We start from the raw sequence: 27,648 nt of genomic DNA, 5'->3' as shown, positions 1-27,648 counted from the left end.
TGCCCCCCCCCATATTTGAAAGAAAAAAGGGTCCTCCTGCACATTTTTCATACTTCATTCTAAGAAAATTCGCATTTCCTAAAACGTTCAAGCACATAATGTTCAAACCTTTGATAGTAGAAATTCAATACACATGAACTACACTTAAAATGTCCATTAATACGTACTACATTTGTACTTAAAAATGTCTCTTAAAAGATTACCTTGTTTAGATGTCTTAGGAAGACAATTAATTCATTATTATTTTGAGTTACAAAACAATGTGCCGATGGGTGAAGCCGGTATGTTCAGATTCAGCGGGTTGCACAATGATATGACGACACAATTATCACAATTATCATTTCTTAATGCAGGTTACTTTAAACTGAAAAAAAATATCATGGTAAGAACGCTTTAAAATCATTCAAATACATCGTAAAACTCATCTCAGTCATTCTAAATCGTTATTTTTTCCCGGGGGAGACCCCCCGAACCCCCCAAACACCAAAATCTCGTGCTTTCGGACGCTCGCAAAATCATCAAAATACATTGTAAAACTCATCTCAGCCTTTCTAAATCGTAATATTTTTTCCCGGGGTCGACCCCAGACCTCAAAAGCTCGCCCCTTCGGCGCTCACACGCTAAATTTTGCGTATTCGTTAATTTCCTTTTAGCGACCCCACTGTCTGTAAATGTGTGGATTATATTTTATGATATAGGAAAAAAGTAAATGTATATATGGTTGTGTGTTGAATTAATCTCCTCCTGTAGATGGGGAGGAGGTTACAAAATATTGAGGACCTTTGCCCCTCCCCCCCGACCCCCCCCCCCCTTGGCCCCCCCCCCCCCCCCCCCCCCCCCCCCCCCCATTACGTTTCATCTTCCTACGGCACTGTACTGCTCTACAATTCATAACTGATCTCAAGTTATTCAAACGACAAGGTGACGGTGGCAGTTAGAACTAGGTAGGGTAGATAGATTATTGTAGAGTATGATTTTTTTTATATAGACACATACATCATCTAAAATGGCGTATGGACACTCTGGTGGGTCTAAATATATATGAAATATTTGTATTTTATTACAGAGTCAAAGATGAAAGGATAGGTCACAGTGACCTTTATGTACTTTTGGTAAATCAACCTTAATATTTCCTGTGAACACATTCCTTCGTATTGGGATAACTCCCCTATTTCCACAGAACTAGATATGAGACAGCTTGCTATTGTTAGTCGGGATTCGATAAGTCGTTGGCCGTACCGAGTGTTCAAATTCACACGGAACCAGACCGATCGTAGTGAACAATGTCGCTGACTCTGTCATACCCAATACTGTTTGTGTTTTTGTACACAGGCAAAGGTACGTCATCATTACCATGAATTTTATAACAGATATTATTTAAATGTAGTCCTTCAAAAAGAAATCTAGGACATCGACTCACGGGTCAACTTTGTAATAACATTATATTATCACTTACTTTAATTTAGAATCACTGTGGTCTAACACAAAAATCAGATACATTAACACACTGAAGTTCGCCTACTCATTCACTTTAGATTATCGTTGTCTTATTGGGGGATAGATTTATATTACAGATTTATATACGTCATAATGGTATTTGTTGGATATATATGTGTGTGAATGTTCACAGTGTATGAACGGAAGTGTACAGTATTTTTTTAAATTTCGTAGTTCCTAGCTGTATAGCGGTACTCGGTCACTTGCTTAGACAATTGAAACAATGGAAAGTGGATCATTTTTGCCAATTTTATTAATTCTAAACGTTTTTGTTGTAATCTTCAGTTATAAACGGCGACATGGATAGCAGTTTGAACTACCAATGACTAATGAAATGTTGAGGGTTAACCAGCATTAATATTTCAGACACTTTTCGTGAGTCGATCTGCTGTTCATCATAGAAGAATTGAGACACCCGCCTAATATTTTTCACTATTTTAAGGTATTCTGTCTGACTTTCATTATTTCAAGCACCATCACAGGTTTATTAATGAATCCAACAATATAAAACACATAAATACATATTAATGGACACAATATCTTTTACTTAATCGTATTTTGAAGTTACAGGAAGATCAGTTAAAATTGTATAGTCACTAGCATTGTTTTGAAACTCGCGATGTATAGTTGCTTGCGAGGACACTTGTATAGTCGCTTGTTATAAAGAGGAAATAATTCAGTGATAAAAGGCTCTGAAGCTAACAAATTAAACAAATCAGTTTAACAGAGTTATCAAATACACTATCAATTTAAACGTTTAGTCAACTTTGTTGCACAGATCATATATAGTCATTTACAATTTAGATGGAGTAAATGCAACAAAAATGCAATAGAATGCACCACGTTGTGATACTTCAGGTATAACTTGGATTTCCATGGACCAGTCATTACTTAAAAAAAATGTCCGAATTACGAAGTAAAAAAAATACTTCTAGAATCATTAACGAAAATTACTTACGTCATTTTCCATATTTCTTACGACGGAAATGGCCATTCACTTACAAAATTATTTTCATATTTTCGTGTCTAACGTTATTCGACGGGGATTCAATTTCGCGATTTAGTCTTTTGTTTTTAATGTAATGCTATTGTTGCGGCGATTGATTTTCGCAATTTCTTACATGTACATCACCAGCGAAATAAGTAAAATCTAATCGCACGCGTAAACATATTTTGGTTTCAAAATATAACTTACCGGGTATAGGGAAAAGAATAATTCCATTAGTATAGACAAAAATAATGTCAAATTTTCGAGGCGATCTGGCCCATAATCAAGACACATAAAGAACAAACAAAATGTCCTTTTAATGACATCGTGGTCAAAATGCACACATACTCACATTTTTTTATATACAATAATAACATATATAGGCTGATTAATATAAGTGATGATAGTGATGAGCATCTAATCTATCCTTGTGGGTCTGTATCGATTGGTATGTACATTTTTAATATCGTTGTCGCCCGGGAATCACGTGATAAAAAAGTGAGCTTTCCATTAATCAAATCATAAAAAACTAGATTTACGCAACTTTCCACTTTTTGTTTATATGTTTCTCAATGCTGAACACATCCTGTGGCCTAAACGATATCATATGTAAGTTCCCTTTGCTAGAAAATTGCTGAAAAGTAGAAATATGAGCGATTTGTAATGAGATTTTTGCGCAAATGACTATACAGTAATTTTTTGAATAAAAACAAGCGACTATTCAAAACCATTTCGTGTATGCATATTTTAAGATATGTTTTAGCCGCTTTCTAATTACTGATGATGTAGAATAAAGAAACTGTAATTAAATAAATAATCAAATTACTCATATAAGTTACTATTATAACATATATTTCAGGAAAAACGGCGGAAAACGCAACACATCGCATTTTTTATCGTAATACAGTGATTACACTTCGATTCTTATCTATTGCTAACATTATTTTTCAAATCTTGTTCATGAATTTGTTAATATACATGTTATAAGGACGTCTATAATGTTAAACATATTTGTAGTTACGAATAATGCCGATATTTGGTGTTTTACCGACCTGTATACCATGCCTGTTTTCATTCATCCCGCTTCGATACTCACAAGTGACGATACAAAAAGCAACTAATGATTATACTATACACTTCCGTTCATACGCTGTGATGTTGTAGAAATGCACATATTTCAGCTAGTAAGCACGAGTCAAGAGTCAAGTCAAGAGTCATGAAATTTTATTTAGAGTCGCATACATGAGGAACATAATAACATTAGCACTGTAGTGCTATTCTTGCGACAAACATATGTAAAAAATATCACAGTACAAACAGGTAATATATATATAGACAGACAACAATTAAACAAAGTGTGACTAACATATTGTGAATTAAAAAACAGATATTGAAGTCATAGGTAGAAAACAATAAGCTAAAATAAGGTTTATATAAGTAATGATCTTTGAAAAGATTTGAAATATCAAAGGTTGTATGGTATAATTTCAAGCAGGTAGATTCCAAAGGGGAACAACTCATCCTATATGGTGTGTACAACTAGGTGTGAAGCAGTCTGCGAAATGAATTGTAGTTTTCAGCTAGCCGACATTCATTTGGCAGACTGTTCCACACCTGAGAAGCAGCGAAACGAAAAAATCTCTTACCATAAGTGGAGGTGTTTACCCTTGGAATCTTTACCATGTTGTCCTGTCTAAGATTATAAAAAAATCTTCTTTCTTCTCAACAAGATTTTGTAAAAAATGAGGAGAAATATCATTTAAAATTTTAAAAACCTCAGTGGCCATATCTTTCATACGCTTTACATGTAAAAAAAAAATCCCGATTGATGCCAATTCAAAACTTCCGCCGTGGTTGAGACACCCAGATACAGGATTACCTGCCTTAGTACCAGTTCACTCCGCTAGGATGCGCTCATAAACACTTTTTTTCTGTTTAACTGACGCATACTTAAAAGGAACTTATAAAAGTTCAGTTCCTCAAAATCATTTTAATAGGCCATAATCACACTTCCGCCAAACTGGAGAGATTATCAAACTAGCATTGAATTTAACGCCGTATTCATTGATGACGTCATGTACATGTAATGGGTTATCTCATTCTCCCAGTTCGAAACCTTAATACATGTACGTATCCAATCTGTAATACGGTAGGGATGACAGATAAATCTCCCTGGCTGTTGACAATGATACGTCATTTATGTGTACGCAAAAATGACATCGTTTCTATTTTAAAGATATGACGTTAATCTCGAAAGTACATGACGTAACTACGTAAAGAGATATCTACTCCGTAAGATTCGAAGACATTGTTCGTCTTGTAGAAAGATCTGTTCTTTCAAGAGACCACTGATGGTACGTGCCAATGGTTTTGAGTGCAAGTGCATTGGATCTAAAGAATTATTGAATTTGTTATTTTTTCTTTCTTTTCCAGTAATTGGCGAGGCTTGTCCCAATGGCTGGACCAGACACGACGACTCCTGCTATTTCTTTATGGACATACACGAAACCTGGCAGGACGCTTCGGTAAGTCGGTATATAGTCAGGATCACAGGGGCCTGGTGCCATAATTAGTAACCCATACTCATTTTATAAGCAGATAGATTTTGATTTTTACTCAAGTTAAGTTCCTGTGTCCATTTCAATGCATGTACATGATAAAGATAAACCAGGCAACAGGAAATTGAGTCTATTCAAATAACAAGAATTACCATGTCATTTCACAATATGGTTGTGACCAGGTTCTATATTCAACTACGTAAAAGCCATATGTCAAAATCTATGATCTATAATAAAAATGATATGTTCCATGCCACCAAGATATACTTTTGGCCATTAAAGTTTTGCTTTGACGTTTAAATTCAATGTTGACCACGAGTCACGAAATACATTTAATTTGTGTGTTATTTTAGGCTCATTGCGAGGCGTTCGACGCTCAGCTGGCTTCCATCGAGACTCAGAGAGAAGACGACTTTCTCAGGAACCATCTCGTCCAACTTCACGGTATAATATCTTAACCATCTCGTCCAACTTCACGGTATAATATCTCATCCATCTCGTCCAACTTCACGGTATAACATCTTAACTATCTCGTCTAATTTCACACTATTACACCCTAACCATCTTGTCTTACTCCACGGTATATCATTTTAACTATCTCTCCAATTTCACACCATAACGTCTAAACAATCTGGATTAACTTCATGGTATAATATTTCAACAATCTCGAACAACCTCACGGTTTAAAATCTTAACCAACTCGCCCGATTTCGCGGTAACTTTCTTAACCATCTTGTCCAACTTCATAGTATAACCTCTTAACCATCTCGTCCACTTTAATGGTATAACATCTTAACCATTTCGTCCATCTTCGCGGTTTCCATTCATTTTAACGTCCTAATTAATCAACTCCTCAACTTCTTTCCACAAAAGTGGAAATCCGCTGCCATGTTGTATGTTATCTCAAAGAAGAACACTGCGAAATATACCGAACATCCCATCTTAAATAGCGTACCAACATACAACTTAAGAAAAACTATATTCGAACCATAAGATACATTAATAAGTTTATCCTAGTTCTTATACAAGACATTGTTTCCTGTGTCCAGTCCTTCTCACCAGTATCTCAGCAGTCCAACATCAACAGAAAGCCTATATTGGCTTGTTTTAAGATGTATGGTTCAATTTACATATACTGTTAAAATAAATAACGACGGATGATTGTATGTGATTGACATTGACTATACGACTTTATTTGTTGTGTCCAGCCCTTGACTATTTGTTGTGTCCAACCCTTGACCATACGACATTATTTGTTGTGTCCAGCCCTTGACTATTTATTTGTTGTGTCCAGCCATTGACTATTTATTTGTTGTGTCCAGCCCTTGACTATTTATTTGTTGTGTCCAGCCTTTGACTATCTATTTGTTGTGTCCAGCCCTTGACTATTTATTTGTTGTCTCCAGCCCTTGACTATTTATTTGTTGTGTCCAGCCTTTGACTATCTATTTGTTGTGTCCAGCCCTTGACTATCTATTTGTTGTATCCAGCCCTTGACTATCTATTTGTTGTGTCCAGCCCTTGACTATTTATTTGTTGTGTCTAGCCCTTGACTATCTATTTGACGTATCCAGCCCTTGACTATCTATTTGTTGTGTCCAGCCCTTGACTATGTATTTGTTGTGTCCAGCCCTTGACTATTTATTTGTTGTGTCCAGCCCTTGACTATTTATTTGTTGTATCCAGCCCTTGACTATTTATTTGTTGTGTCCAGTCCTTGACTATTTATTTGTTGTGTCCTGCCCTTGACTATTCATTTGTTGTGTCAGCCCATTACTATCTATTTGTTGTGTCCAGCCCTTGACTATTTATTTGTTGTGTCTAGCCCTTGACTATTTATTTGTGGTGTCCAGCCCTTGACTATTTATTTGTTGTGTGCAGCCCTTGACTATTTATTTGTTGTGTCTAGCCCTTGACTATTTATTTGTGGTGTCCAGCCCTTGACTATTTATTTGTTGTGTCCAGCCCTTGACTATTTATTTGTTGTGTCTAGCCCTTGACTATTTATTTGTTGTGTCCAGTCCTTGACTATTTATTTGTTGTGTCCAGCCCTTGACTATTCATTTGTTGTGTCAGCCCATTACTATCTATTTGTTGTGTCCAGCCCTTGACTATTTATTTGTTGTGTCTAGCCCTTGACTATTTATTTGTGGTGTCCAGCCCTTGACTATTTATTTGTTGTGTCCAGCCCTTGACTATTTATTTGTTGTGTCTAGCCCTTGACTATTTATTTGTTGTGTCCAGCCCTTGACTATTTATTTGTTGTGTCCAGCCCTTGACTATTTATTTGTTGTGTCTAGCCCTTGACTATTTATTTGTTGTGTCCAGCCCTTGACTATTTATTTGTTGTGTCCAGCCCTTGACTATCTATTTGTTGTGTCCAGCCCTTGACTATCTATTTGTTGTGTCCAGCCCTTGACTATTTATTTGTTGTATCCAGCCCTTGACTATCTATTTGTTGTGTCCAGCCCTTGACTATCTATTTGTTGTGTCCAGCCCTTGACTATTTATTTGTTGTGTCCAGCCCTTGACTATTTATTTGTTGTGTCCAGCCCTTGACTATTTATTTGTTGTGTCTAGCCCTTGACTATTTATTTGTTGTGTCCAGTCCTTGACTATTTATTTGTTGTGTCCAGCCCTTGACTATTTATTTGTTGTGTCCTGTCCTTGACTATTAGTTGTGTCCAGCCCTTGACTATCTATTTGTTGTGTTTAGCCCTTGACTATTTATTTGTTGTGTCCAGCCCTTGACTATTTATTTGTTGTGTCCAGCCCTTGACTATTTATTTGTTGTGTCCAGCCCTTGACTATTTATTTGTTGTGGCCAGCCCTTGACTATTATTTGTTGTGTCCAGCCCTTGACTATCTATTTGTTGTGTCTAGCCCTTGACATTTATTTGTTGTGTCTAGCCCTTGACTATTTATTTGTTGTGTCCAGCCCTTGACTATTTATTTGTTGTGTCCAGCCCTTGACTATCTATTTGTTGTGTCAGCCCTTGACTATTTATTTGTTGTGTCCAGCCCTTGACTATTTATTTGTTGTGTCCAGCCCTTTGTTGTGTCCAGCCCTTGACTATTTATTTGTTGTATCCAGCCCTTGACTATTTATTTGTTGTGTCAGCCCTTGACTATTTATTTGTGGTGTCCAGCCCTTGACTATTTATTTGTTGTGTCTAGCCCTTGACTATCTATTTGTTGTGTCCAGCCCTTGACTATCTATTTGTTTTGTCCAGCCCTTGACTATTTATTTGTTGTGTCTAGCCCTTGACTATTTATTTGTTGTGTCTAGCCCTTGACTATTTATTTGTTGTGTCCAGCCCTTGACTATTTATTTGTTGTGTCCAGCCCTTGACTATCTATTTGTTGTGTCCAGCCCTTGACTATTTATTTGTTGTGTCCAGCCCTTGACTATTTATTTGTTGTGTCTAGCCCTTGACTATTTATTTGTTGTGTCTAGCCCTTGACTATTTATTTGTTGTGTCCAGCCCTTGACTATTTATTTGTTGTGTCTAGCCCTTGATTATACGACATTATGTGTTGTGTTCAGCCCTTGACCATACCACATTATTTGTTGTGTCCAGCCCTTGACTATAAAACTTTATTTGTTGTGTCCAGCCCATGACCCGACTAGCCGTGTGATGTACTGGGTGGACGGGACTGATGTGTCCACAGAGTCTGAGTGGGTCTGGGCCTACTCGGAGGAGCCGATCCTAGATTACACCCACTGGTGTCCAAATCAGCCCGACAACGCGGGCTCCAACGAGGACTGTCTCCGGCTTGGCAAGGTCGGCAGTTACTGTGGATTCGGCTGGGACGACGGCGATTGTGAATCGAAGGAATTCTTTGTCTGTGAGAGACACGACAAAGAGTGAGTATTTTGTCATTCACAAATGACAAAAAGACAAGTATTTTGTCATTCACAAATGGCAAAAAGACAAGTATTTTGTCATTCACAAATGACAAAAAGACAAGTATTTTGTCATTCGCACAGGACAAATATTAAGTATTTTGTAGCACACGATAAAGAGTAAGTATTCTGTCAAGATTATATTTCATTACTTACACACCATGTCGCATTGACAGATATGTTATTTACTTCAATTGATTTAGATATGCTATAGACAGAGCAGGGGCTTTGTTGATCTCGTATGTTTCGTTTATTTGTAATGTTAAATCTATAAACCATTAGTTGAACGTTTCAGATCACCATGAAGATATAGTATGCTATACGTAAAGTCATATGCAAGTCGTATCTCCATTGCTTATGTATCCATGATGTGTCTCGTTGTGATAATGGAACTCCAATCTACTACAGACTATAGTGCTGTCTTACTGAAACTCGCTTTCAAAAGACACAAAACACCGACTTTATTTTACTGACAACGGACACGACATTCGTGATTGAAGATATCATCAAAAACGTTTTGATTACGTAATATATTGATTGACTTTAGATAAAATAAATTCATTTACATCTACAGGTAAATCAATATCACTTAATAGCCAAATCTGTATGTGTAATGTGGTGACATGGGGAATAGACATTAGGAATGTACATGTATCTGTCGTTCTTTGAGAGAAAATTTATTTTACGATTGTATCATCAACCATCCGATGTTTTAATTGTGATGTGATATTACGTACCAGTGATGCTGTTTTGTTACAGCATCACCGAGCCTAACGTGGACGGAGCTGTGTCTGGAATCATTGGATGATCAGAAAACAAACAACAAAAACAAAGACAAACAACACAAACGACAAATAAACAACGGAGAAACAACAAAACACAACACAGTTATATAAAACATAAATATATATTTATTTGAGCTTTATTTTGTGGTGTTTTTTTTTTTTTTTTTTTTTTTTGTGTCTTTTTTTACCTAAGTGAACATTAAGAAGATTAGCGACATTGAAAAACTTCTTCCAATTGGTTTTGCCGAATTGCAGGATCTTGATGAACTAACTGGAAACGAATAAGTTCAGCGAGATGTGTTTGGACCTATACAGTCAGACTGTAAACAATTTCCGTGGTTTGGCGTCATAAACTGTTGTGTAATATAAGCATTCCGGAAAGTTCCGCCAACTGGTTAAACATCGTGTCATACTAATACCTACATGTTGTGTATAACCTAACAATGGAATGTATCGGTTAACGGATCGGGTCAGTCGCCGGCGACCAGGCGGCTCGATTTGGTAGAGCACTCCAGTTAGTGTTCAGAGGGTTCCTAGTTCGAATCCCTGTCTGTTTTTCCTGCTCGGACTGGTGTCTGTGACAGATACTATGCGTTCCATTTGTAGATTCGTGTCAGTTGTACTACGTGTTTGGAATTTTCCATTATGGCGGTGCTCATGTGCGTTCCATTTGTGGAACAGCAAATTCGTATCAAAACGGATGACTTGTATCTAGCATTAGTGGTACGCTTAAAAGGGGAAAACAGAAGTTATGTTGTGCGATGAGTCTTCGGAGCGAAGATTTAATAAGGATGATGGAAGAGCGTAACGGTTCTGGATCGGATAGATCGTCAGTGACCAGCCATGCGTTCCATTTGCGGATTAGCGCCAGTTGTATTGAATAAATCTGCCATAAATGTAATGGAACGCGTTGTGCCAGCTGAACCGAACCGATACATGTGGTTTGTTTCTTAAAGCGTACCACATCTATCCAAAATGGCAGACCCCATATATTTCATTTTTCATTGATTATTTATTTAATCATATTTTAATAATAAGGTTTTGAATTCGAAGTGAGTCTTTCATATTGGAAAAATACAAAAAAGTTTAATTAGGCGGTGCTGTATTAACTCAGTACAACTGGCATGAATCCGCAAAAGGAATACACGGGAGATAATTTAACTGATAGAACATTCTGGTGAGTGTTCGGAGAGTCTCGGATTCGAAACCCGCTCTGACCTTGCTTTACACAGACAGTACGCAGTGTATGGCATGGGGGAAATAATGTAACAAATGCATCGGGACGAAGTCAATAATGTTGATAATCTGTTTTGAAGGGTATCTCAGGACCAGATATTAACCCGTTTTTTTAAGAATTAATGTAGAACAAGGTTTTGTCACTGAAAAAAATTAATTATATGGGAGGGGAAAATAAATAGCTAAAACCTTGAGCATGTAATAAAGTCATTGTGAACATATTGCTTTGTTTCGTTACCAAATGATCACAATCAAGTTAGTTGCAACGACGTCATAGATAAAAGTTGATTATGACGTCAGAGACAAAGACCAATTATGACGTCATGTCTGACAACCCAAACCAGAGAACATAAACATGGGTTAGTTCACAGGGCGGGGTAATTATAAACATAAAATACTGAAGATGGAGGCTGACGAATACGAAGAGCCTTCGACAGGCAGACAGCTGGGAAAGAGGTTCAGTATCCACTCGTGTATGGTTTACGATGAAATGAGAAGATTCGGCCAGCTCTGTGACGCCGTGATAAAAGTAGAGCACAGAGAGTTTCCTATTCATAGAGCCATCATGTCAGCGTGTAGCCCGTACTTCCGGGCGCTTTTCACCAATGCTTTTGATTCCGTAGGGAAGCGGGAAGTCGAGATACCGGGTGTTTCCGGCGACATCATGCAGATCATTATAGACTATGCTTACACACGGCATGCTAGAATAGACCAGAGTAATGTGGAACACCTACTTCCGGCGGCGGACCAGCTACTGGTCCACGGTCTCGTCACAAAGTGCTGTGATTTCCTTGCTGGGCAACTGGAACCGGAAAACTGTATCGGTATTTATAATTTCGCGCGAGCTTACTTCTGTCACAAGTTGGTAAAGAAGGCCTATCGCTTCTTGATGCATAACTTTACCCGAGTTCTGGCGTCGAGTTCGGAGTACAATGAGTTGACTGTTGGTGAAGTATGTGAAATATTATCCTCTGAAGACCTCAATGTTAAGAATGAAGAAATGACTTTTGCTGCCTTGTTACAGTGGATTGATCACGATCCCGATAACAGGAAGTGTCACATTGTGTCGTTACTCCGGACAGTTCGACTAGGATTAATGTCGACACAGTTCTTTGTCGAGAAAGTGAAGGCGCATCCGTACGTTAAGGACAATGCCGAATGTAAACCTTTAGTTATCGAAACACTCAAGTTTCTTTATGCTCTCGACTTAAACGAGGACAAGAACCTCGACATAACGAATCCTTTAGCGTGCCCGAGGGTGCCACATGAGGTGATGTTTGTGGTGGGCGGCTGGAGTGCAGGGACACCCACTAATACCATGGAAACGTACGACACACGCGCAGATAAATGGATTATCTGTGATTCCAGCGATGAAGGTAGGTTTCTCAATAAATTCTAGCACGTTGCCCGGAAATTAATAACAAATTTGCATCAAAGCCATTTTTACGTTTTCGTTCAACCTTTCAAAAAAAATCAGGAAAAGAAAACGAAACACTATATTAACACATTATTTTTCAAAGTAAATTATCCTTTCAAAGTAAAATTGCTTAATGAATTTACGACCCGTATTTTGGTCCTATTCTTGCTGCAAATTAGGCTCAATATCTTTTCACTATTCATAATGAGAAGATATTTTGCAATTTGCATGCTAATAATTTAACAGAACCTCGAGCCTATCACGGAACGGCGACAATCCACAGGAAAATCTACATCATTGGAGGGTTTGACGGGACGCAGTACTACAATGGGGTTCGCTGCTTTGATCCGATCGAGAAGACTTGGTCTGAAGCGGCGCCAATGAACTCAAAAAGGTCAGAATTTAATATTCTATTTCTCATGTTTGTGAACTTCAATTTCATTGTCTGAGGACTCACATCATTAAACTTTTGTTAAGGTGAATTAGTCTAAAAGGTTCGTTTGAGAAATTCTTCAATGTATGTGAGAATTGTAAATAAGTTTTAACTTGTTCCAATGATATTCTATCATCAGCTTCACGTACAGATTCGAAAAAGGATGCCTCTGTGAGCGAAAGGTTAAGGTATTAACATATTACCACTAGCTCTCCACCTATGGGTTTCGAGTTCGAATCAATACATGCATGTTGTGCAGTTGCCAAGTATTGTCCCTGGGTGACGTTGGTCGATGATTTTTCTCCGGACACATATCGATTTTCCTCCTGAACTTGGCACGTCCTTTAATGACACTGGTTCTTAAAGTGTGTTAAATGTACATAAACAATTAACCAAGATTTAAGGAGAGATTAAATGGCCAGTTAAATAACACTTACCTAACGCGCCAGCTGATTGGTTGTTTTAGATGCTACGTCAGTACGGCTGTCCTAGGGGACTACATCTACGCTATGGGAGGATTTGATGGTCACGTGAGGCTGAATACAGCGGAGCAATATCTGCCTGGCCGGAACCAGTGGAGCCTTATTGCACCTATGCACCACCAGCGTAGTGACGCAGGCGCAACAACGCTCAATGGTAACCATAGAAACCAATTTCTGTTAAATATCATCAATGTAAAGAGCGTTGTATGGTACGTTATGATACGAATGGTACCGGTACTAATTCCATCATACGCAACATTTTTGGAAATCCATATATTATATTGACCTATTTCGGCCATATCGCATTGGCGACCCCGCCACGCGAAAGTGCGACAGTGTGACAATACTCAATGCAACACCGCTACAGTGTACAATGCACCATGCGACAATTGCGTTTGTCGCATGGCGCATTGTTGCGGGGACTCCAATGCGACAGTCGTCACGGCCGAAATCGGCATAGTAATATGTCGGGCATTTCTCCGAGGTATTGCCATTGCCCAGTCATCATAAGAACAGAAAGCAATGACTGATCAAGTTGATTAAGTATATGTTTTAGGCTGAAGCACAGAATAATATTTTCAAAATGAAGTTATTATTGGTATTCCCCATCACCGCGTGCAACAGAATCCGGACAAATTCCGATTGAGACGTACTGGCTTCTATTTCTTTTATTGCTACATGCCATCTCTGAATTTCATTCCCTAGAGATATCATAGGGTGCAACCGATTCCATTCTAATTTCCTCGTCTTTGTTGCCGATTCAGATACATTTTTTTCTCACGCTTCGTTAAGCCATTTTGTTTACTTTTAGTGCGTAACAATGCGCATCTGCGAAACTTCGACAACACACTCTATCACAGCTTAATTTGCATACTATTCTGTCTGGCTGACAATCGTTATAAATCAAGGATTTCCTTCAATTTTGTATTTCAGACACATTTATTCAATCTCATACACATAAAGAAATTAAATTGAGGTATTTTTTAATACGTTTTTTTTCATCCTTACTCCGTTTATCGGATTTTACAAAAATATATTTATTTGGTTGGGCGAAACCTACCTTTAAAAATAAAACGTTGGTCAATTGTTTTCGCTACAGGAAGGCTTTATATATGTGGCGGGTCCAATGGGCATGAGTGCTTGAACACAGCAGAATGTTACAACCCCGACACCAACCAATGGACACTAATCACGCCCATGCGCAATAGACGTAGTGGAGTCGGCGTGATAGCCTATGGCGAACAGATCTACGCTCTTGGCGGCTTCAACGGAATCGCCCGGATGAACACAGCGGAGCGATATAACCCGATGACGGACCGGTGGCAGACGATTCCGGAAATGTTTGACCCCCGAACCAACTTCGGTGTAGAGGTAATGCTAGACCCCAAACCTAATCGCTATATCTCGAAGTAATTCCGGCGAATATTTTCGGAAATATATCACCGTAGATTGACGGAAATTTCTCCGAGGTGTTGCGATTGCCCCGAACCAACTTCGGTGTAGAGGAAATTGTTTGATCCCCAGACCAACATCGGTGTAAACGATTGTTTACTTTTAAAGACCAATGAAGGATAGATAATACATGTATAACGCACCGCTGCGATATCGCCATCCCATAAAGTTCTTTGAAATTCTAAATTGATAGAGGGACTATTGTTTGCTAAGAAATCACCTCTCAAATGTATCAGCCAATGAGAATCAACGTTACGAGTCGCAACGTATCCTTGTTTGTGAGCTGATAGAGTAACCATGTGAATCCTCGATCGTTACCTGTTAAATGTTATTACCAGTCAACCATTGAACTACCCTTTAGTGTTTATACGTGTTTCATTGTTGTAGGTTATAGACGATATGATATTTACTATCGGCGGATTTAATGCTGTCACCTCTATCTGTAATGTGGAATGTTTCGACAAAAGCTCGGACGAATGGTAAGGCAACAGAGCCCTTAGAATTAGTTACAGTTTATATACTTGCACACACCAGAGTGTTCATAAATCATTATACCCCACAACGAACTTAAGGGGGGTATACTGGAATTGGGTTATCTATCTGTCTGTCTGTCTGTAGACACGATTTTGTCCGCCGAACTCCTCCTTAACTACTTTACAGATTTTGATAAAATTTGGAACACAGATTCCTGACATAATGAAAAGTTTAGTAAACTATATATGGTTCTGCAATGTCCCTTATTAATGAAGTAATTTCACTAATTTGTGCAAAGGGGGGGTGGGGGGGGGGTGGTATTAGTCGTCCACTCTGGCGACAGTTCCAGTTTTAGACATACATTTAAGACTCTATATCAAAACCATTTTCAATACGGTGCGCAATAACCTATTACAATCTACTTTACAGTCTAGAATGGACACTACTACATATGGTTGGCCCATGAATTACTAACTATATACATAACTAAATACTGATATCCCTGTGGATCACATCAGTGTAATAGATCGGCAATAACATAGTATATTTTAGCACTCGTGTCAATGATGACTATGTTCATTTTCTAATACGGTTCTACAAGTGTATTTAAAGATATTCTCAGAGAGAAAAGTAATATTACCACATGCAGGTCCATTTCCTAATATCGTACATGTACTGTACAATTCGGTCTCTCAAATCGAAATGTGGACAATCATTAGACTCATTTTCAAATGTTGTATTATTCAAGCGTTTTCCCCAATATCGTGTTTTTGCATTCTGTACATGTTGGTAATGCTTACCATCCCTAATACGTAAAAGTATCTCAAAATAATAATAACATATGAATATATAATCTATATCGATGACCTAAGATGAGATTACAACACCAAAGATATTATACATTCACTGCATAATCTATTTTAATAACACTGAAAATTCATTTCGCTATTTTGCCGTCTTGCGCAGTATTGTCAACTACCGCACGGTATTTAGGACGAAGGCGGGAAACACAAGACGACCCCCGTAATAAAATTAACATTTTATTTATTTTGATAAATTTGTTCTGAAGATGAAAACTAGTGTAGTATTAACGGTAAGCTAATATGTTTTGCGACTCCACAATTACCAATCTCGTTTTACCTTCCATTTTAAAAAATTGAAAACCATCTCGGAAAGGTAGTGGGCCTTTCAATTATAACGGCGGGAGTAAATTTCGGGACTCTGTCCAATTTTAATTTATTTGCATTCTTTTATAAATCTATTTCGGTTTAAGTACATCTTTAACGAAGAAGAATTCACTTTTGTTGAAATGAATCAGTGTCTTTGTTATTGGAGCATTTCTCATTTGGCAGGTTTGATGCTACAGACATGAACATGGACAGAAGTGGGCTGAGCGCATGCGTCGTGAACGATCTGCCAAATGTTCAAGATTATACATTCAAAGAAAGAAAATCGAAAGAAAATAAACAAGCTGAGAAAACATGAAGAAAACGAAAAATGGAAACTTAATTAAGAAACCTTAATAATATATCATAAATCCTGGGAAATAAATCACGGCATAAATATGATATATATCGAGAAGAATTAATCTAATATGAAAATGATAATTGATATGAAAATAGACAATTATGTCTAAAAATATAAAGAATTTCAGCATAAAAAGGAACAAAAGAAAAATTATTCAGAGGAAAGACTGGAAAATTTTGCTACCAGGTATTGTTGAAATAAAATAAAATGCTGATTCATCACTAGTATCAGTCTTGTTTTATTTTTCATTTATGATTTCAGACCATCGCCGTTTTCGCCAGTTTGACTGTTTGATAAAATCGTGACGGACCTGCAGTTTTTGATAAGGCTTGTGAGAGGTTCGTCAAGGTTCGTCTGAAAACAATATAAAAATTATCAGACCCGACTTTGATTAACAAACGAACAACTACAAATGTACATTTTGTAGGTCCAACCAGTCGGGTTGTATAAAGAATATAACTGTTTTCCGCGAGTTATCTTTCTTTACACAGCACTTGCGGTTTGAGGTGTCCATTGTCTGTAATTTAGAGTCCTAGTCGGCATTTAGTACCGCGCTGTATTGGGACGTTTACTTCCGGTGTGGATTTTCAACTGAATTGTTTCAAAATTACGTGGAAATTATAATGAAAGCATTGTGCATGAAGCATGTGCTGTATAAATTAGCTACAAATGAAGCACATCTATCGGACAGACAATCGTTCATTTCAGGTGAGTGTTGTAAACTACAGTAGGCCTACAGTACATAGACTGTCCGGCACAGCAAGGTAAATTACGTTATACAGTAGCTTCAAGTGAAATGAGGAATGTTATAGTTTGCATGATTTACGGGTGGTATAGCACGATCCTATGTCACACAAGCTTAGTGAGTTACACAAACCTCATTATAACTATTTAATGGACGCTATAGATTAACTACATAATAAATACAAGCGTGCATATCTTGTACTGTATACGTGCAATGCACACGTATTGTAAATTATATTAGTATTATATAATATTGTATATGTACTATTAGTTTATGATATATTTGATATCATAACATGTACAGAGAAAACCAATTATTACTGCCAGGTATATATATATATATATACTGTATATATTAAACAACATAGACTTCGCTAAATCTCTGGATATGTACATGTAGAATAATGTCGATAATACCTGAAGTTGCTCTATTTAAGTTATCAATTTTACTATGCCTGTTATATATACAACTCTAATAAATAAAAGAATATCTCCAAGGATGTGGAATTTTATTTCATTTTTTTACTGATTTTATCTTGCTTTTCCGTTTTTTTGCTGTATTCCCATCTATAGATCAACATTGCAGTTAATGTTTAATGATACAAAGGACAAATAAGAAAATGCTGAAATATCAATTAGTAGATACAATTCATTTTTATTCTATGTTAAAAAAAGTCCACAAATTTGATACAAAAATAAATTCATAAGATGAAATGAAGTAAATACAAGCCTATACCATGTCAAGGAAAAATCCTAGTAATTATCGGACATAGGTCCACTACCTTTCCGGAACGAAAAAAAAGGTTTCTTAAAAACAATGATGACTTAACCAAATTTATATCGGCGGCCTAAGATGAGGTTACAACCAACCAATGCAATATCCTCTGCTGATAATTGTACAGTATATGTTGACAGAGAAGATTCTTATTTCGTTGCATTTTTTTACCATCTGGTGCGCATGCAGTGAACTTACGGTGCCGTGGCCATGGTGATTAGGACGACAGCGGGAAACATAATAGGATCCACGTTTTGAAAATTAAATTTGATTTGTTTTAAATAAATTGCTCAGAAGGTGATGAAAATGTAGAATTAGCGTTTTTAAGCTAATAACATTTGCAATTCTACAAAATTATCAATCTGCTTGTTTTCACATTCCAATTTCAAAAATCAAAAGCTGTTTCGGAACGGTAATGGGCCTTTAATGTTACACGTGTAGGTTTTCAGGAAATCAGGAAATGTACATTAAAATTTGATCTTTATGTAATTGTAGGGTGCTTGATGCGGTGTTCCATTTACAATTGAGTTTGATATTTATGTAATTATACACAGGAAAAAGTGCATACACGTTTTATGTACGTTATAAAATGCATGTAAAACGCATGTTGAGGACCACGCATGTAAAACGTACGTACGAAACGTTATGTAATACATGTGTTAAACATGCGTAATACGCATGGTAGACAGACGTAAAACGTAAACGCATGTAAAACGGACGTATCAAAACATGTGTTATACATACGTTTGATCCTATTACAAAATCTACCTTTTTTGTTTTTATGTACATTTGCATTGTCTTTGAAGTTGCACCATATATTTGTCATTTTCAAAAGTAAAGTTTAATACCATTTTATTTGTATTCTCTGTTCCTGTCCCATGACTGATATTTTTCGTACATAGTCTGTTGTATTTACAAACGAGTGACTACATATTGATAAATTTCATAATCTTAGGATGATTTTGATTTTGTTTTTTCTATATCAATTTTTCCTAAACGTCACTTTATCACTTACATTTTAGAGGCTAATATCTTTACTGATGTCGTGCCCAATGTTCAATTGTTTTCAAATTCTGTCTCAAAGAGTCCAGAAATCAAGTAAGAAACTTCAGATGTTTACACAAAATCTTAGAATAACACACATTTAAACCGTATTCTATGAATATAATATACCGGGTAAATAAAGATTTCCGGAATATAAATTTGTCCGACCATTAGAATCTGTCATGTTATAGCACAGGTGTCTGCTTCTGGTTTTGAAACATACAATAACCTACCACTACTATATAGTAGGGAAATTTAAAGCTATTATTTTTTTAAACCAGAAGCAGACGCCGGGCTATGGTATCGAGGATGATCAAACAGCAGTTGTAGACTACTACATTGTACATCATGAAGCGCTGGTCAGCTGATATTGATCATATGTATTCAGAGCATTAGTCTTCAAAACTGTTAAAATTTAAATTTAAAAAGACGGAATCCACATTAGCGGTTTTGCTTCTGTTCACAATCAGTAGATGTACATATAATTGTAGACCTACATGTATCATCATACGATATTGAAGCTGCTTTATTTTATCATGAGGCTAATGTGAGGTTCACTATAAGTTGGTAGAACACATATATAGATAAAATGAAACCAAACCATAGAGGCTATTAAACATGTATTTGCATATGGGAGTATCATTTAAAAAAAAATCATTGCAGGTCTTCAATGACATTGATAAAACTAATGTTTTATGTGTAATTAGTAGGGTTATTTTACAGACGTCCGTTTTACATGTGGTGGAAAACAAACGTACCTAAAACATATGTTAAACATATAAGTTAAACATATGTTTAACGCATGTTTTGTTCAAACGTACGTTTTACGCGTGGTGGCCAAAACATACGTAAAACGCATGTTTTAAACATAACTTTAACACATGTTTTTTCAAACGTATGTAAAACATGCGTTGCACTTTTTGCTGTGTAGGCATCCTCGATACTCCAGGGGTTCCAATCACTTACGATCTCTACACCCCTGAACTATCTCATAGTGAAATTGAAGGCAGCTCAGCGGAAAACATTTGACCAATCACAGGCTAGCAAATATTTCCTTTGAAGACTACAGAGAGAGCGACGCCTAACATCAAAGCCACACAGTCAACCACAGTGTACCGTTATACGGCTCTTTTGATGAACATCAAATGACTAAATTACCTGCTCTATTCTGTTGTCTCCAGTTTTTCTACGAGATTGTCCAGGGGTGTAGAGATCGTAAGTGATCGAAACCTCTGGAATATCGAGGATGCTGTGTAGGATGCTTGGTGCGGTGTCCCATATACGATTGAGTTTGATCTTTATGTAATTGCAGGGTGCTTGGTACGGTGTCCCAGACGTTCTTAGGAGAAAGCTTTCCTTATTTGCTGTACAACAGAGCCTACAAGACGACACTTTAGACCACGCCGTCACAAAAGACGCCATACTCAACCGTATCTAAGACGACATTAGATAAAGATATTTGAAGCTGTTGCTTCAAATCAACACCAAAGTTAAAACATGATGAACATGGAAAGTATGTAACGAGGTTGCAAAAAGAACGTACGCGTCATCTAAGATTGCGAGATCGAGTGATGCTGGTTAAATAGCGAAAGTAATGAAAGTCTCAATTGTTAATTCGAAAACAGAAAAATGGACAGGATCGAAGAGAAACGGAGAAAGAAAAAAGAGATTAGAACTTTGACAACATTTTTTGTGAAAAACGTATGACAAGTTCGGAAATCAAACCGACGTTAATGAGCAAGTTCGGAAATCAAACCGACGTTAATGAGCAAGACCGGTGAAAATCAATTTTGGCAAAAAAGATTGAAAGAAAACTCAAAATTGCTAGTGAGATCAAGATGGACGCACAAGAATGTATAAATACTGTGAAATTCAGCACAAATACTCTTACTTACGCTTGCGATATATGTCAAAAAGTCTTTAAGTCCAATATTGGTTTAAGCAGACACAAACAAATTCATAAAACCAAACAGTATGGATGCGATGTATGCGGGAAGACATTTCGCCGTCAAAGTTCCCTGCATAATCATAGTGTAATTCACACTGAAGATAGTCCTTTCAAATGTCCAATCTGTGGGAAGTTCTCCAAATCCAAAGAGAGAGCTACAATGCACATGAAAACACATTCTGGTGATAAACCATACCACTGCAGTATCTGCGGGAGGAACTTCACACAAATGGGAAATCTACGGACACACATAAAGACCATCCATGCACCTGAAAATGCCTTCAAATGTGGTATCTGTTCTCAGGAATTCGGCAGCAACAAGATCTTAATTTCGCATGTTTTAACCCATGCCAATGGCGAGATTCTGAAATGTGACCTCTGTGGCAAGATGTTCGGTAGTAAAGACCATTACAAGAAGCACAGGGAACAACTCCACACGGCAACCAAACCGTTTAGGTGCCACATATGTGGCAACAACTACAAGAAAAATTCCGATCTGAAATGTCACCTTGACACTCATGATTCGTCTCAGAGGTATGTGTGTGATGTCTGCGGACAGACGTTCAGCTACAACTCCTCACTTCGGTACCACTTGAGAATCCACACTGGTGCTAAGCCGTACGCATGTGAAGTGTGTGGGAAGGCGTTCCGGACCTCCTCCAACAGGAGCAAACACCAGCTGAGCCACACGAACTACAAACCGTTCAGTTGTGATATGTGTGAAAAGTCATTCCGGGACAAACGTTCACTTGTTATTCATAAACGAATACATTCCGGGAATAGACCGTACCAGTGTCCGATATGTCTTAAATCTTTCATTGTTCAGTCCGAACTCAACAGGCACCGTAAGAAAAGTCATCAGACGGATGTGGAATTCAGCCCGGTTAATGAACGCACTATTACACCATTATCGCATTCGAAACATTCTAATGTCACAGAATTAGAACCTATGAGATCGATATTGGCCAAAGTTAATAGTAGACCCCACGAAATTTCGAATACCTCTGTCAATCGTCACAAAAACTTAATCAATATGAATGATGAACGTAGTCCACATGATGTCTCCAATAACTCTAATCTACAAGGAAATTATTTACACATCAACGTCCCTTTCGGAGATGTTGCACAGGAGTTCCCAAAAGAAGGCCTAACGATTGATTTACATCAATTTCCAGGCGTAAATTCAAATCCTACACCAGTAATAACATGTTTGGGAGGAAATTCAGTCCAGGTCGACAGCATAACGTCTGGCCAATCTATCCTTACGGACAACAGTCGGTACGCTACGTCAGCAGCCTATCCCAGGGTCGTTAGATATGCACGGGATGTGATGTTTAACGCTAATGAAAAACATGACAGAAACGGACCACCGGAGAGGAACGAACCAGCACATTCATCCTACAGGCTCCCAAACCCTGGCATCATAATCAACGGCTCAGATTGGGTTAGCGGGATGGGAGCCAGTGTGACTTATCGGGAGCCGGGTAATACTGTTACACCACTTCATTCAATCAGAAGCCCGGACATGTCACAGCATCTTCTGACTTCATCACAAGATGCAATTTACGGTGATGAGACGGTGCCAGACGATGCCGCATCTAAGTGTGGAAGTGTATATCAGCCCGTTACCACATTACAAACAATAGGAGTATTTGAACCAACGCGAAACGAGAGTGTTATAAAACAAAATGTACATTTAGATAGCACCGGGGTAATTAATTCTCCACAAAATGGAGGAAGGGTAGAACAAAATGTGGACTACAGTACAAAGACATTAGAAAATCAAGAAGATCAATATTTGGGCATCAACGTCGACAAAGCTATTGACGAAGCGTTAAGTGGAATCGGTAGTCATGAAGACGAACATGAAAAGAATTGTGAAATAGGCCAAGTGCCTAGTGAACCAATGCAGGAATATTTTGAGTTAGAGGAAAGCGGTATGAAACCAACTCGTAACAGTTCACCCGACCCTTATACATCCGCCGATAGTTTGTCTAAAATAGAATTGTCATTAGGAGGGGAAGAGAACCAGTGTAGCAATGGCGGACTGATAATGTCAACAGAACACTCTGCTAGTGATGGTGTTAAATGCAATGTGGATGAAGATACCAATATCAAAAAGAATGAAAATGAAAACAAAAATGCTACACAGTATAACGTGGAGGACAAAGAGGATCGACGTAACACCTCTGTGGAAGAGAAAGGTCTAGAAAGTCTGCAAGCAGCAGACGAACTATCAAACGTCGGGGATAAACCTTCTCGTGATCATAAACAATTCGACAAATCAGATTTAAACGAGGCGGTAAAATCTGTTGTGAGACGTACGCCAAAAGTTGCAAAAGTAAAACGAAAACCTAAATCTAAAATGTTATATTGTAGTGATGGTAATCTTGGTAGTGATCAATTAGATGCCGTTGCCGTAACACGCAGAAGTCATAGAAGGCGTACAACAACACAGAAAAGACTGAATTCTCAAATGGTGTCCGCAGTTCCAAAAGATTCCATCTTTAGTAAACGTGCTTCCTCGTATCAATCTAAACGAAATCCAAACATGGACATTACGGAATTGGTCTGCACTGTGTGTAAAATACAACTCCCGAATATACGGATGTTGAGGCGACACATGAAATCAAAGCATTCAACTGACGTAAACACCACAGAATTTGGTTGTTCTCTATGTCGTAAGACATATCCCTGTAAATCAAGTCTACAGGTCCACATTAGGACCCACACCTCAACCCCACACACCTGTCCAGTATGTCAGAAACGATTCAGACGACCGTCGTATCTGAGACGTCACATGGTAATCCACACAGACGAGAACCCGTACAGATGCCGCTATTGTGGTAAAGATTTCACCTGTCAGAATCTGCTCAAATCCCACGTAATGATACACACGGGCAATAAGCCGTACCAGTGTCATGTGTGTGGTACGAGGTTCACTCAACAGACACAGCTAACCAACCACCAGAAACAACACGCTCCGGAAAAGGCCTTCAAATGTGACGACTGTGGTGTTGAGTTCGCCGACAACCTAGAACTTTTGTCGCACTGTATCACTGCGCATGCACGGGAAGGTAATAAGTGTGGTGTCTGCGGGAAAATGTTTGGAAGGAAGGAACATCTTGATAAACACAAGGAAATTCATAACCGTGAGAGTCGGAGATATAAATGCAAGTTTTGTGAGGACTCTTTTTTGAATAAAAATGATTGTAGAACGCACGAAGCCATCCATACTGATGAAAAATCGTTTTCATGTGAATACTGCGGGAAACAGTTCCGCCACAAATCAGGACTCAAATACCATATACGAACGCATACAGGTGAAAAGCCGTACACGTGTAAAACATGTGGCAAGTCATTCAGGACGAATTCGTACTTACACAAGCATATGATGTTCCATACGGGTGTAAGGCCCTACAGATGTGAACAATGCGATAAAGGGTTCACGTGTAAAAATGACCTAGTCGCGCACGTGAGGACTCACACAGGTGAAAGACCGTTCGCTTGCCAAATATGTGGTAAATCCTTCAAGGAAATGGCAACCATGAAGAAACATGTAACCAGTATACATACATGTCCTATATGTGGGACTACATTCGTTGACAGGTCGGAACTGAGCATGCATATTGCATCTCACCAGATTGGGATAACCAGTGCCCCGTCGCTCCCGTAATATCCCGTTATACCGAAGTAAGCTGACAATGCAAATTAAGAAGTTTCGAGTTGACAAATAATCTCGAATTCATGTTAATGCTATCACTAATTTTCAGTTGAGCTGTTGGACAAGCGTTGTACCTTTTGGCAATTAACCCTTCGTTTTATACCCGCTGATGTCCAGCCTGGTATCCCACTAATTCTCTCATTCATATTGAACTATTCACACCTGAAATTCACAATGAACACTTTCAGCCGTTAATTAGAAGAGTTCAAATGTATCTTCAGGAGGAGTGACTAAACTCTCTACTATTTCCTTGAAGACGATGGACGCAATGATCAGCTTTAGGGTATAAAAGTGAAATACGCATGTATATCATCAGATCGATAGCTCATGCAAATTTAAAAATTCTGTAACAAGAGTGAACAATTACAGTATGTAATACTCGCGATATAACGAAAATTATTTCAATAATCAACATATCTCTTATATCATGTGGCATGTTCATGTTTTTTATAACTATACTTTTTTATTTGATATCACGCGAGAGTACGCGCTTTATATACGTTGATTTACAAAAACCATTGTATGAATTCCAATTATTTGCCTGTATTTTATTACATACTTGTCTATACGGTTATAATAAGACAAAAAAAAATAGAAATCTGACAAATAATTTTGGACATATTTTTATTGTCAATAAAGGTTGTGTTATAGCCTCAGTATCAAAACTAAGTACACGTACGTTTAAATAAGTTTATTTTAGTTAATCTAAACATTGTAACAAGTATATAAATGTATTATTGAATATGTTTTATGGCGAATTTCATTCTTATTTGGAAAGTCCTTGTCTAGCATACTCATTCTCAGTGTTCGAACAAATCCTATTCATAGTTACTAGAGAACAATGAAAAAGGTATGTACAGTGTGACAATGAAACAAAAATATCAACGTATTCTACTTTGACAGCTAATTTTAAAATCAATATTGTACAATTAGTTCATAACCATCACATTTTTCGCAATATGGTCTACATGTTGAATTTGGTTGATCTATTGTCCTATCAACAGTCACCCTGAAATGGCTCTCATTTAAGGACGTTTGCGACACAAAAAAAACCCACTAACCCACTGCCAGTACATGTATACTTGCGACCCAATTGGTAATATCGGAATAACGTATTCACTTGACCACCGCAGCTCATCTTATTGAGTAGATACCTTATGAGTACGAACATGTGTAACCCATTCGGTAAAATGTAATCAAACGTATCAATATCAAACACAATCTCCTTTAATCTGTCGTTATTTACCGTCTACTAGAATAAAAACAAAATATTCCGATTCCACATAGTTATATTATTATTGCTTTATCCACTGCTGGGCCATGTCATAATAAACTTGAAAGCATTTTAGGCGAAAACAAATCCTGACCTGACCAATCGAAGACCTAGAGTGACTTCTTCAGAGATGACTACGTACGGGGTAACGAAAGTCCAACTTCCAAAATAAGCGTTCTCGTGATTCAACCAACATATTTCCTTTTGTGTACACATACTGACCAATCACCTACACACAAGTCGTCGCACACAGAGCCTTCATTTTTACTATGACACTGTCCAGGGATGGGTATCAAGAGAGTGATAGTAACGCTTTGACTATCGAGGATATATTGGGTGTACAATTGCAATAGAGCTTCAATTGGCCAGTGTATCTATAGAGTTTTTTCCAGATTATCCGCCTCTTCAGGAGTAATTTAACGAAATGGGCAGTTATAATCACGGTGACGGTTCCAATGGAAGGAAGAACATCGCTCAGTCAACTTCCAACCGACACATTGTGGATAGTAAGTTTATTTAGGTGCTAAGAATATTTACACACTACGACGTCTGGTGTTATATGTTCCCGTCCTGTTATCAAACCATCATATCTAACGTCCGCTTCACTGTAATCAAACCATCATATCCAACGTCCGCTTCACTGTTATCAAACCATCATATCTAACGTCCGCTTCACTGTTATCAAACCGTCATATCTAACGTCCGCTTCACTGTTATCAAACCATCATATCTAACGTCCGCTTCACTGTTATCAAACCATCATATCTAACGTCCGCTCACTGTTCCATATCAACGTCGCCACTGTTATCAAACCACATATCAACGTCCGCTTCACTGTTATCAAACCATCATATCTAACGTCCGCTTCACTGTTATCAAACCATCATATCTAACGTCCGCTTCACTGTTATCAAACCATCATATCCAACGTCCGCTTCACTGTTATCAAACCATCATATCCAACGTCCGCTTCACTGTTATCAAACCATCATATCTAACGTCCGCTTCACTGTTATCAAACCATCATATCCAACGTCCGCTTCACTGTTATCAAACCATCATATCTAACGTCCGCTTCACTGTTATCAAACCATCATATCTAACGTCCGCTTCACTGTTATCAAACCATCATATCTAACGTCCGCTTCACTGTTATCAAACCATCATATCCAACGTCCGCTTCACTGTTATCAAACCATCATATCTAACGTCCGCTTCACTGTTATCAAACCATCATATCCAACGTCCGCTTCACTGTTATCAAACCATCATATCCAACGTCCGCTTCACTGTTATCAAACCATCATATCCAACGTCCGCTTCACTGTTATCAAACCATCATATCCAACGTCCGCTTCACTGTTATCAAACCATCATATCCAAC

At 37.9% G+C, this 27,648-nt stretch overlaps 2 protein-coding genes across 2 annotated transcripts; both read left to right on the top strand.

Annotated features, from left to right (window-relative positions):
* The first annotated feature begins 1,210 nt into the window (after positions 1 to 1,210).
* On the top strand, positions 1,211 to 9,875 carry LOC138309091 (perlucin-like). Its single transcript, XM_069250228.1, has 5 exons — positions 1,211 to 1,338; positions 4,919 to 5,010; positions 5,397 to 5,487; positions 8,659 to 8,911; positions 9,710 to 9,875. The coding sequence occupies exons 1-5, from the start codon at positions 1,284 to 1,286 to the stop codon at positions 9,756 to 9,758; spliced, it is 540 nt and encodes a 179-aa protein (XP_069106329.1). The 5' UTR covers positions 1,211 to 1,283; the 3' UTR covers positions 9,759 to 9,875.
* A 1,397-nt stretch (positions 9,876 to 11,272) lies between these two features.
* LOC138308744 (zinc finger protein 729-like) lies at positions 11,273 to 26,968 on the top strand. Its single transcript, XM_069249768.1, has 8 exons — positions 11,273 to 12,347; positions 12,635 to 12,782; positions 13,288 to 13,457; positions 14,403 to 14,674; positions 15,143 to 15,234; positions 16,582 to 16,708; positions 20,632 to 20,749; positions 21,099 to 26,968. The coding sequence occupies exons 1-8, from the start codon at positions 11,375 to 11,377 to the stop codon at positions 24,941 to 24,943; spliced, it is 5,745 nt and encodes a 1,914-aa protein (XP_069105869.1). The 5' UTR covers positions 11,273 to 11,374; the 3' UTR covers positions 24,944 to 26,968.
* The last annotated feature ends 680 nt before the right edge of the window (positions 26,969 to 27,648 follow it).

This window comes from Argopecten irradians, chromosome 15, assembly GCF_041381155.1.
Source record: "Argopecten irradians isolate NY chromosome 15, Ai_NY, whole genome shotgun sequence".
NCBI classification, from domain to species: domain Eukaryota; kingdom Metazoa; phylum Mollusca; class Bivalvia; order Pectinida; family Pectinidae; genus Argopecten; species Argopecten irradians.
Note: the sequence above shows the minus strand (reverse complement) of the source record. Positions and strands in the feature narration are given on the sequence as shown.

Coding starts and splice junctions, on each gene's coding strand:
- LOC138309091 (XM_069250228.1), top strand. CDS start 1,284: ATGTCGCTGACTCTGTCATACCCAATACTGTTTGTGTTTTTGTACACA. Junction 1,339..4,918: donor GTTTTTGTACACAGGCAAAG/GTACGTCATCAT, acceptor TTTCTTTTCCAG/TAATTGGCGAGGCTTGTCCC. Junction 8,912..9,709: donor TGTGAGAGACACGACAAAGA/GTGAGTATTTTG, acceptor GTTTTGTTACAG/CATCACCGAGCCTAACGTGG.
- LOC138308744 (XM_069249768.1), top strand. CDS start 11,375: ATGGAGGCTGACGAATACGAAGAGCCTTCGACAGGCAGACAGCTGGGA. Junction 12,783..13,287: donor GCGCCAATGAACTCAAAAAG/GTCAGAATTTAA, acceptor TGGTTGTTTTAG/ATGCTACGTCAGTACGGCTG. Junction 16,709..20,631: donor AAAATAAACAAGCTGAGAAA/ACATGAAGAAAA, acceptor ATGTAATTGCAG/GGTGCTTGGTACGGTGTCCC.